General features: G+C 36.3%; 1 protein-coding gene across 1 annotated transcript in view; it reads left to right on the forward strand.

Moving 5' to 3' along the window:
• The first annotated feature begins 461 nt into the window (after positions 1 to 461).
• clasp2 (cytoplasmic linker associated protein 2) overlaps positions 462 to 12,145 on the forward strand; it is a 60,883-nt gene continuing 49,199 nt past the window's right edge. Inside the window, 6 exon segments of the mRNA XM_051136219.1 lie at positions 462 to 1,348; positions 3,979 to 4,057; positions 7,471 to 7,574; positions 7,847 to 7,938; positions 8,740 to 8,815; positions 10,570 to 10,667. Of these exon segments, the coding sequence (XP_050992176.1) occupies positions 1,151 to 1,348; positions 3,979 to 4,057; positions 7,471 to 7,574; positions 7,847 to 7,938; positions 8,740 to 8,815; positions 10,570 to 10,667 (647 nt within the window). The 5' untranslated portion in view covers positions 462 to 1,150.

Below are 12,145 nucleotides of genomic sequence, written 5' to 3' on the forward strand. Positions count from 1 at the left end.
AATTATTGTAACAATACGAATTATGTTATAATTAAGAAATAATACTCATTTAATAATATATTCCAATCGTCAACAACTTGATTCAGTCAATACTATGAGAAAAAGTGTCAACATACTGAAATGAACCACTATCATATCACAAATATTTATTGTCGCTGATGTCGGGTGAATATATTGTTAAAGAAATGCATTATTATTAATAATAATTAATGTATTTACTAAACGGTAATGTTAACAGTAACAATATGTTTACAGTAATAGCATTAAATGGGTAGTAGTAGTAGTAACAATAATTATTATTATTAAAACATATAGTGTCTCTCCAGACACGACATAATAAACATGTATGTATGTTGTGTCTATTCAGATACTGTCACACTGCACAGCCTCTGATAAATAATGAATTGTGTACCAAACGAGCATATTTTCAATCAGGCATCATGCTGGACATCTGTGCGGCGTTGAAGGACCTCAAGCCAAGGCCTCGGCCCAATCACTCTGCCGTGGGATCGTTTGCTATTCAGTACTCCAGTATTGCGGCTACTGGCGGTCTAGCAGCCGTGATCGAGGCGTGAGCTCAGAAGGCAGCTGTCAAACTGCGGATTATTTTTGGATTAAGTGTAAACAGGAGAGCTGTGAGAAGAGCGCGCGTCCTGGTGGCTCATCCACTCACCTCCCGAGCGGCGTGAAGCGGGCTTTTCTGAAATGGAGGCCAGGAGGGAAGAGAGCCCCGGCGGCAGGCCCCAGGATACTCGACCATAAGGGTTAAAGCTAGCACTGTTAGCCGTGACTGCTTGCAGTCGGTCGGATACATTTCCACTGTTTTTATACGCGCCTCGCAGCGGATTTCTTTTACTTCGCTTTGCGTCCGCGGTCGCCCACACTTTATTTAGTTGGAAAACCTCTTTCTGTTCGGCGGATTAATCATTTCGTTCCTGGCAAACTTTGTCAAAGTTGTTTATTTTCCGTTACTGCATCGTTTATGTACTAAACAACAGACCTGAAGCACTCTCAGAGTGTGTTTAAATTCAGTATTGGACTTCCTCTTTGTACACATTTCAGTTTCTCGTGCCGCTTACGCGACTCTGACAGGCACTCTGTCGTTGTTATTGTTTCGCCGCAACCGGAGGACTAACCACAAAGCGTCCCGATGGAGGAAAATGACAACATGGACTATTTTTACCAGCAGGTTTTGCAGAAGGACGTGACCCGGCGGCTGCAGGTCGGCCCGGATCTCATAGACTACCTGAGCGACCCGCAGAGGTCCTGCGATGTTGAGCAGGACAAACCCCGCCTGGATAAAACCATAGATGAGCTGACGGGATGGGTCAATTCCAGCAATTACAAGGTACATAGTGTGTGACCTGCTTTGGGGGTGTATATTTAAATTAGGTGTCATAAAAGGTGTGTTATAAGCCGTTTGGCACGTATGTTATGAAGGTTGCCTGCATTGTTCTTGAGCCAAACCCAACAGTTTATTCTCATAAAATCTATTAGTGTAAACCACTAATTGCATCAGGTTTTTTTTGTGATTTTTGTATTCATTTCTGAAGCTTACTGTGAAACTGACAGAAGAATGCTTACGTAATTGTGTTTATGAGAATCTTCTGTCAACGTGTTTAGGTGAAAAGTGTTCAAAGAGTACATTAATATCAATGTGCATACATTACATATTCATTTGTGTCTAGAAGAGAGTGGATTTGCTGGTGGGGGGTGTTGTGAGGATGGGGGAGGGTCGTATAGGGTATTGTTCTGTTACACTGGGGCTGTAAAGGCACATGTCACTGTGTTTTATATGAGCAATCCACTTACATGCTTTTTTTGTGTGTTGTGTTGATTAAGAAAGGCTGTTTGTGTATGAGGATGCTTGCTAGTCATGGTTAAATGGCCTGTGGATGCAAGCAGAAGCTTTTATGCTGGCTCATGGTGCTGCTGATGTTTAAGGCTGAGGCAAAAATGGTCACTTCTGCAAACTGTGACACTGAAACGGGAAGCATGGAACGAAACATGATTGAGTATTGATGTTTTAAAAGCAGCTTTAGACATTTATCTGTTTTTTCTTCAGCTGGTAGTCGTGGTCTTCAGGGACTGATGTTAATGGACTGCTATGACATCAGACTCATTGAGGTCGGATTTTAGAAATGATGAGGGTGATTCATAAATTGGAGACACAGCTGCAGACTTCTACAAATGTATGCGGTTTGATAAATGCAGGGTGTCAAATTCTTTGGCCCACTGGTTGAAAATCTGGTAGACAGTTTTCATCTTTTCACTGAAATATTTTTTTCACAAAATATTTTCATTTTTTATTTATTTAATAAAATCGGTCATTCAAAAGCTTATATATATAAGCTTTTGAATGACCGATTTTATTAAATAAATAAAAATGAAAATATTTCGTATATATACACACATATAATATATATATATATATATATATATAATATATATATATATATATATACACACACACACACATAATATATGTATATATATATATATATAAAATGTGATATATATTCTTTACGTACATGTATGTGTGTATGTACATAATTAATATACACTGTATACACACATTTTATGTAAACAACTTTTATTTTGCATAATTGTTTAACAGCCCTACTTTTATTCAGCAAATACACATTAAATTGACAACAAAGTGACAACAAAAAAATGTATAATGTTACTAAATATTTATTTTTCAAATAAATGTTATTCTTTAAACTTTTTTTTAAATCAAAGAATCCTAAAAAATATTTAGGAGCATAACTCTCAAAATTAATGATAAAATGTTTCAGCATATTAGAATGATTTCTGACAGATCATTTGACACTGAAGACTGGAGAAATGGCTGCTAAAAATTTAAATATTGCTGATTTCACTATGTTTTTTATCATTAAAAAACAGTGTGTAGTAATGTGTGTGTGTGTATAATTTGGTTATATTTTTAAAAGTAATTCCTTTACAATGAATGTATAATTAAAAAAAAGAAAATATTTTATTTTAATATAAATTAATATCAATATTATGTTTATGGTATACATAATACACATTTTATTAACAGTTATTATTAAAAGATATTAATTAATTTTTTTATGATGCTGTTTCGTTCTAAACTCTAATATATCTGTAATACAGTAGTCAACATTTGAAGTGGGGAAAAAAGTTCATCAAAGTTGTCGTAAGACAAGAACAGGTATTGTTTTGGTTTTAGGACAACTTTATTGAAAGGTTTTGATCCACTTCAAATGTTGACTACGGTAGAGGTACCGTTTTACGTAAGAATAGCTTGAGAAGCAATGCTTTATATAGAGTTAAATGCTGACAGAGCTCAATGAGAAAAATGAGCTAAGAATGGACTTGATTTACACACGCAAAGCGTTTTCTCCATAAATCTCACAAGGGATGAAAGCAGAAATGCTTGCTGATTGTGTTAACTTGAAGAAATTAGATAAACCCTCAAAAGTGTAGCTAAACTCATTGCTAAGTGTGTAGTTGAACGCTGTCCAATTAAAACACATTTAAACAATTTCCAAACTGAAATGCCCAGGTGCTTTCCAGTTTTGCCTTTCAGGTGCACCCTCTCTGTTGTCCTTACTCAGGACTCTCTCTGGCTGCTTTGCCTAAAATAGGTCATAACTGGAGCTTATGGGATGTAGTGAATATTTGATTGTTTCTCTGGAATGTGAACTTCCATCCTGCACTGCCAAGAAACACACTGCAACGATCCCACCGCAATCCTCAAATATAGTCCGTCTCACAATCTCTTATTTTCATTCACCCACTCACACACAATAACAATAGTCCTTCTTAAAGACATAGCGCCCATCAACACAAAGCTCTGTAACGGATACTGTATCCGATACTGAATAAGCAGTATTGTGTGTTTAAAAATGCTGTCCCAAACTTTGCCTGCAGGAGAGGAAGAGTGATGTTTGATGTTTTCAGCTGATTTGTCTCTTTCTCGTTTGGTGTCAGGTTATATTGCTGGGGATCGATATCGTCAGCGCATTTGTGGATCGGTTGACTGAACGCTTCAGAGGTTATATCGGCACAGGTAAGCGATGTGCGCCCCCTTGTTGCTTGTTCCACTAAAGTCACAGCTTCAATAAGCCAGCGTTAGCTAAAGATATTCTCCATTGCATAATCAGCAGAAAGGGGAATGCCAGGATGACTTGCCATGTATATGACACAATCCACAGGCTCAGTGCTTGTCTATCAGCTGTTTGAGCCCGGCCTCCTCCTGTTACCACGGGAACGAGTTGTTATGATTCTAACAGATGACCCCCCTCGCTCATCATACCTCATTCATCTGAAAACATGGAACAAACAGAGTATAGAGAAAGGAATGAGATGACTTCACACAAAGAGTCTAGTTTAAGTCTGCCTGGTGTACAACAATGTAGAAAGTTAGATGAAAGGAAATGTCATTTCTGGGCCTCTAGCAGCGCTAAATGACATGGTCTCTCATTGGTCAGCCAAACATAGTATCATTGGTTGAAACTGTGTTACTGCTTTGGGCTTTTCAAAAACATGTATTTGGGAGAAAAATGGTCTATATTTGGTTTACAAATAGTTGAATTTCCATATTGCATTTGGGGATAGAAACAAATACAGTTTATACAACAGTTCTTTCTGATTGGCTGAGAGCCTTTTCTGGTGGTGTGATATTCTAGTGATAACAGATAACAGTGTTTGTATCACTCCGCTTGTGGTATTTCTCACAGCATGTGTCATTGTGGACATCCAAATCCACTGTAATTTTGTAAATAATACTGTTTTGTATCCTGAAATGTTTTTTTAACAGTTTTTAGGTGAGAATGTACTTATTTAGACTTCAAATATGCAATTTGTTAATAAAGGTAACGTCTATATGAAAATTTGCTTAAACGTTTTCGGAAACATGAGCTCCAGGGTGTCAGCAGCCGTTTAGCACTCATGAACCCACCGAGAGCAGCCTTACCTCAGCCAGATCTTCTGGAATTTGCCGCATGCTATGATATCGCTATAGTGGTTAAACATGAGATGTAATTTGTTTTGGATAAATCTAACAGGCAGTCTTTGGTCTCATTAATCTATAATTTGTTCCAGAGCAAATAGTTTTGGCTGAGAGTAAAGTTTCATAACATTATTTTATTTAATTATAGTATAGTGTGTGTTCGTAGTGGTGATTTTTAGTTACGCTGTTTCACCATTAAAGGGGTCATCGGATGCCCATTTTCCACAAGTTGATATGATTCTTTAGGGTCTTAATGAAAAGTCTCTAATATACTTTGATTAAAAATTCTCAGTGGTTTTGTAAAACAACACCCTTTTTACCTTGACAAAATCAGCTCTGCAAAAATCATCTCATTCTAAGGTGTTGTTCCTTTAAATGCAAATGAGCTCTGCTCACCTCACCCCTCTCTTCTCTCTGTGGAAAGACAGTCTTGTTTACATTAGCCGCATTTAGCCGCTAAACTTCCTAACTACCATATTATAAGGAAAGGCGATCGCAAAGATTCATAAAAAAACTCTTATACTCACTTCTGCTGTAAGTGAAGCTCGATCATGATTGATTCACGCAAACATAGACGGATATATGTAGATCGGGAGGCTAATTTACTAATTTAATTTAATTGTCTAGTTTACACTCTGGCATCAAAACATGGAAAGTTACTGGACTGTGACAGCTGGTCTGGGGTAAGAGCTCATGTCAGTCAACTATTGCGGGAGCGGCCTCTGTTGGTGTGATGGCACACCGACAGGCATCTGAGAATGGCTCGATTTGAAAAAGGGGATATTATTTTTGCAGATTAATTAAAAACCACTGCATGGATTTTTATCATTATAGGGTAGATTTGTATATACACTGCCAACACACAATAATGTTCAAACAACATGAAAAAGTGGACTTAGCATCCATCTTTAAAGAGATAAGAGACTGTTTATATGAGTGAGTCAACAATATAAAGACTTTTATATTAAAAGCGACTGAATCACGGTTGTAAACAAGGAAGTTATTTTTACTTTCAACTAGGGCTGGGCAATATGTTTTTAATTTGTCAACTTGAAAATGTAATTACAACATGATTCAAATTACTTTTTCTTTATTAACCTTCTTGTTATAGAAAATTCTATTCCAAGTGCACAATACGTGAAGTTGTCAACATGATGTAAATGTTAAACAAATCACTTGTTAAATATCTTGACAGCAGCTTTCAGTCTGTCATCATGATGCAAATATGAAATATCAGACATACCGTAGCAGTCCTTCACAGGTTTTATCCGATTGCGCTGTTTTTCCATTGATTATTCTATGTAAACATAGACGCATCTCTTGCAGCAACTCGTGCATGAAGCGGCATTCTAAAAACGCAGTGCTCAAGTCAAAAGAAGTTAACTCCCATCTTCTTGCATGTTTTTCCTATTCCACTGCCCGCGTCACATCATCTGTGTGAGTGGCGCCTAGCGTTATGAGCGAGTCACACATGAGCATTTAATCACGTGAATACTTCTTTTCTCTTTACTGTTATTATTATCAAACTGTCTAATTCTAACATTTGATGATATTCCTATTGTAAATCGCGATTCCTCGATTTCTAAAAAAAAAAAAAAAAAAAAAAAAAAAAAAAAGCGTGGCAAAACATTATATTTGAATTAATCAATAAAATCAGAAAAATCACCCAGCCCTACTTCCAACAGCACCTTGTAAGATGCAGCCAATAAATGCACTGAGCAGTGCTGTCATCGAAATACTTTAACAGGTAAAAGGATAGTATGACAAAGATATTGCTTGTTCCTCAGCAAACATTCAGACTGATGTTTATTGTGAAGATGAGATTGAGCTGAAGAATGAATTCTGTGTCAGATGTGGGTAATCACACTTGCTCAGTCCATCTCTCTCTCATAATACTCTACATAATACAGTGATCTTTTAATACTGTAATACAATAAGCTTTCAGTGAAGCAACTCAACATTCTTTCGTTACTAGTTCTAAAGTGACTTTGAATTGGCAACGGAGGCTTGGGCTCAGCTGTTAAACTGTCAACTTGACATTTAAAGAGGGTTTTTAAAGACACTCTGTTGTTGTCTCTTTTTTTTATTTACACACGTGTGCTGTCGAACTGTTGTATAAACGCACTATCACACTTGTAGCTGTGCGATATGGCTTTATATCAGCACACTCTGATTACCTATGGCTGTCGGCCTGCAAATCACAGCTGTGCTGATATACAGCCATATCGCACTGCTACTTGTGTGTTTTTATAATAATAAGGGTTATTGTTTATTATTATTAGCAGTAGTTTTAGTATATTACAGGGATATTGATATAATTAGAAAATATAGGGCCATACAAACAAGTACAGTAAACCTGGAGCTTTTCTTGTAAAAAAACAAAAAAAAACAACCTTGAATTTTAAATTGCACAGCTCCGCATTTTTAAATTGCCTTTTAAACCTCTTTCTTGCTTTTTTCCCCCCATTCAGTGGTGCCTGCATTAGTTGATCGTTTGGGTGATGCAAAGGATCAGGTTCGAGAACAGGCACAAGCACTCATTTTGAGGCTGATGGAGCAGACGGCAACACCCATGGTGAGCTAACTATACAGCGGATGGGCAGTTCAATTTGAAATGATCACACCCATTCACACTGACAAAAAAAAAATCGTAAAGCTGCTGTCTGAATTTTTTGTGTATGAGAGCTGCTGGGTAAATAGAACCACACTTAATTCCTTTTGCTAGTTACTACTGCCAGTGATTCATCTTTTCCTTCATAGCTCATCATCTCTTTCTCTCTCTCTCTGTTTTTGCAGTAATTGATATGCAGTGAACCATTTTTTTTTTCTTTTTCTCTATCTGTGTAGTATGTTTGGGAAAGGCTGTTTACTGGCTTCAAACACAAAAACTTCCGCAGTAGAGAGGGACTCTGCTTGTGCTTGGTTGCCACGCTAAATGCGTAAGTCCTTCATACAATCCCATATTCTCACTTTGTAAACAAACCCACATTTTCACTGGAAATCTTGTCCAATAGGGGACGCTGGTCTTCCACATCACAGTATTTTCAATTTTATTGAATTCTGTTAGTTCAGCATCTGTTTTGACATCTAAATTCACTGAAATTTAGATGTAATCTGCAGACATTCACACATACTAGTTACTTGTCTGTCACACATTGTAAACAAACTCGGCCCACTGAGGTAATCCTCTTACCTGCCTGTAACGATACCAGGAAGGTCAGATTAACAGACATTCTCTCTGAAGCACTACATAAACATTCATATACAAACAAAACTAGTTTCTCAGTAACATTACTCCTCACTGTTGACACAAAAGAGCTGTCACATAGTCTAAAAAGCTTTATACTACATTATTATAATAATAATATGTTGTGTACAGTGTAGTTTGCTTTAATTACAAAACATATGTGAAAATATAGTTGTTTGGGTGTTGCATTACATTATGGGGTAGTTCAGCCTGAAATGAAACATTTTGTCATTGTTTACTCAACCTCATGTCGTTCCAAACCAGTTGGACTTATTTTGAAAAATGAGGGTTTTTTTCTCAGTGGGTTTCAATGCTCATCAACAACAGCTAAAACATTCCACAAAATACAAGTTTTTTAAAATACAAAATAAGCTTATGTTTCTAGCTGTGTATATATACATGCATGGTAATTTGAACTGCTGTGAACTGTGTAGTCCAAGTGGACTCACACTCAGTATTTCTTTGTTTCTCTCTCTCTTTCTCTCTCTCTTAGTTATGGTGCTCAGCCCTTGAGTTTGAGTAAATTTGTTCCACATCTCTGTTCGCTAACTGGAGACCAAAACCCCCAGGTATGAATCTGTGTCTGTGTATGTATGTAATGCTTGGAATGTGTGTGAAAAAGTAAAGTGAGTTAGATGCAGTCTTTGTTTCTGTCCTTTGTGTTTGTGTGTGTGTGAGGGAGGGAGGCAGTACAAACTAATGTTAGGTTTCTAGACATGTACAGCTGAGTTCAAGCTCCCGCTGGGCGAGTGGACCGCTCACAGAGAAAGAGCATTAGATTTGGAGGCTGAGATGGAAGAAATGAGAAAATAAGAGAGATCTTTTAGAGGTTTGAAAAGTAAAACCTAGAAAATTAGGCTGATCAATCCCAATCGTTCCACTCTTTTTGAAGGAAATTAACATGTTTAAGCAAGAATGCATTAGGTCAAGAGCAACAGGAAAGGCATCTATAATGCTGCAAGATTTCTGTTTCAAATAAATGCTGTTAGTTTGAATTTTCAACAATGATGATATGAAATGTATCTTAAGCACCAAATCATCATAGCAGCATGATTTCTGAAGGATAATGTGGCACTGAAGACTAGAATAATAGCTGCTGAAAAATTCAGCTTTGCCATCACAGGAATAAATTACACTTTAAAATAAATGTAAAAATTATTTTTTGAAATTGTAAATGAAAGATTATTAAAGTATGTTTGATAAGAAAATAGTGCTTAAAATGTATATTGTCTAAAAATTCCATGTGTTTAATTTAATGTGTTACTTTCGATTTCTTTGAAATTGTTTGTGAAGCAATTTCCGAGTGAAAATTGTTTTAAAGTAAATCCTAAACCAAATGTTTGTCAGTGTATTAAAATTAGGCATGTAACAATATCAAAATCTCACGATATGATAATATTGCGATATGAAGTTCACATGCAAAAAAAAGACAAATGAAGGATTGGACATTTTAAAGTTAAATTATTGTGTTTAATGCACTTTGAGAGTTCAAAATTAAGAGCTCCAACCCATGATCTTAACTAAGACGTCAGAAAAAAGTCAGTGAATTGACTTGTACCTGAGCTTTAATGGGGACTCAACCCTCTTTTTATTTGTGATATACTGTCTCAGTCTAAATTACATTCACACTGATGTTTTAGGAAGCCAAACAAATTAGAATTCAATAATAACAACAATGACAGTAATACCCATATATTGTAAAATCGTTGCACTGCAAAAAAAAAAAAAAAAAAAAAAGAAATATTTCATAGGTACTTTTTGTGCTTTACACTACAGTAGGGAAATTACAATACATCTTTCCTCATTTCTACACTTGGAGATATTTTGAATTTGGGCTGATGTAACATTACCCATTAAAACAGCAATTCATACTGCACTTTTAAGCTTTTTTTATTTTGATGGCAACGGCAGTAGAGCTTTTATTTTGAAAGGAAACTTCAAAATAAAATGTTTTAAAAAAATACACTTTTTGCTCGGAAGACCTATCGTTTCATATTGTCATATTGATAATATCGTTACATCCCTAATTAAAATAGAAAGCAGTTATTTAAATTCAAATAATTTCTCAGTAGTGCTGTTTTTACTGTTTTTGATCAAATAAATCAGACTTGGTGTGCTTCTTTCAAAACATTACAAAGTATTACCTACCCCAAATTTTTGAGTAGTAGTGTGTGAAAAATCAGCATTCACATAGACAGCAATTTAATCGTTTGCTGTCACTCATGTCACTGCATGTCTGTAAGTCACTAAGTGTGACTGGGATTGCAATAAGATCAACCTGTAGCTGTGTTTTTTCGTTAAGGGTGTGTTTTGTGTTCCACAGGTACGGGAGGCAGCTATAACAACCCTAGTGGAGGTGTATCGGCATGTGGGGGAGAGAGTGAGAGCAGACCTCAGCAAGAGAGATTTACCATCTGCACGGTTAGTTTGATTTACTGTTCAACCCGCAAGCGTTCTGCAAATCTTAGATTTATCAATTTAATGACACTGTGCTAAGCCAACAAGCATCATTCCGTCTCAAATCCAGCCACGTGTTATACCCACACCACACTTTCAGGATGGTATAATTACTCTGTGAGTCAGTTTTAATGACTTCGATCTACCAGATTGTTTGTGCGCGTCGTGGGCGTATTATGAGTGATTTATTATGAAGAATTATACGAATAACTACACATTCACGTAGAGTGGACACACCTATATTTAAAGAAGTCTGTTGCGTGTGGTAATTGAGCATACGTTACGAGTGCTGCTCATTTGTAGCTATTACTAAATACAAGTGGTTATTTTATTTCAGGTGTGACTATTAAAGGAATGGTTCACCCAAAATGAAAATTTGTTAAAATTTTACACACCCTAAGGCTGTCCTAGATGTTGATGAGTTTATTTTCATCAGAACAGATTTTAAGGAATTTAGCATTACAGCACTTGCTCATCAGTGGATCCTCTGCAGTGAATGGGTGCTGTAAGAAACATCACCACAATAATCCACAAGTAATCCACAGGACTCCAGTACATAAATTAACATCTTGTGAAGTGAAAAACAGCATGTTTGTAAAAAACAAAATAGTGGTGTCACAAATAACGCAAGCAATTCATTTTTTCAGTTTAACGCGTTAAAAATATTTAACACAATTAACGCAGGGCCGGGGCTAGGTTTCCCCATCCCACTCACAACTGCTAAACAATTGTTTATTTAGACGCAGAACATCTTTACGAGACGTTTCAGACGCACGCTCCAGCTTAGTGTTTTTTGCCTTTATTAAATTAGTCTATATTTAATTAATTAATTTAAATGAATTGCGATTAACCAGTGGTGTAACCGATTGACACCACTAAAACAAATGTCATTAAGACTTTTTAACTGTTGGTTCTGGCCAAAATACTAGTCCTAATCCATAATAATGCTTCCTCCACTTAAAAAGTCCATCTTATTTAGTCCTCTCACATCAGAGTCCACTGGGATATTTGTTTAGATCAGGTTTGTTTTGTTTCTGACTGTTTTTGGACACTTGTGAATGGTGCTTTATTTGTTTAGATTACATTCCTGTATCAGGAGATATTACTTTTTTCAGTGAAGAAAGCAATATTATGGATAGAGGACTTAGCTGGAAGTAACAATTTAAAGTTACACCTTAGTGGTGAATTTGTTTATTACACACACACACAGAGCTTTTTGCTGATGAACTGGAGTCATTTAGATTACTTGTGGATTATTGTGATGATTTTTTCAGCTGTTTGGACTCTCATTCTAATGGCACCCATTCACTGCAGAGGACTGACTGTTGAGCAAGTGATGTAATGCTGAATATCTCAAAATCTTTTCCGATGAAGAAACAAACTCCTTAACATCTCGGGTGGCCTAAGGGTTTTCAGCTAAATTTAATTTTTGGATGAACTGT

Source organism: Labeo rohita, chromosome 19 (assembly GCF_022985175.1).
Source record: "Labeo rohita strain BAU-BD-2019 chromosome 19, IGBB_LRoh.1.0, whole genome shotgun sequence".
NCBI lineage: Eukaryota > Metazoa > Chordata > Actinopteri > Cypriniformes > Cyprinidae > Labeo > Labeo rohita.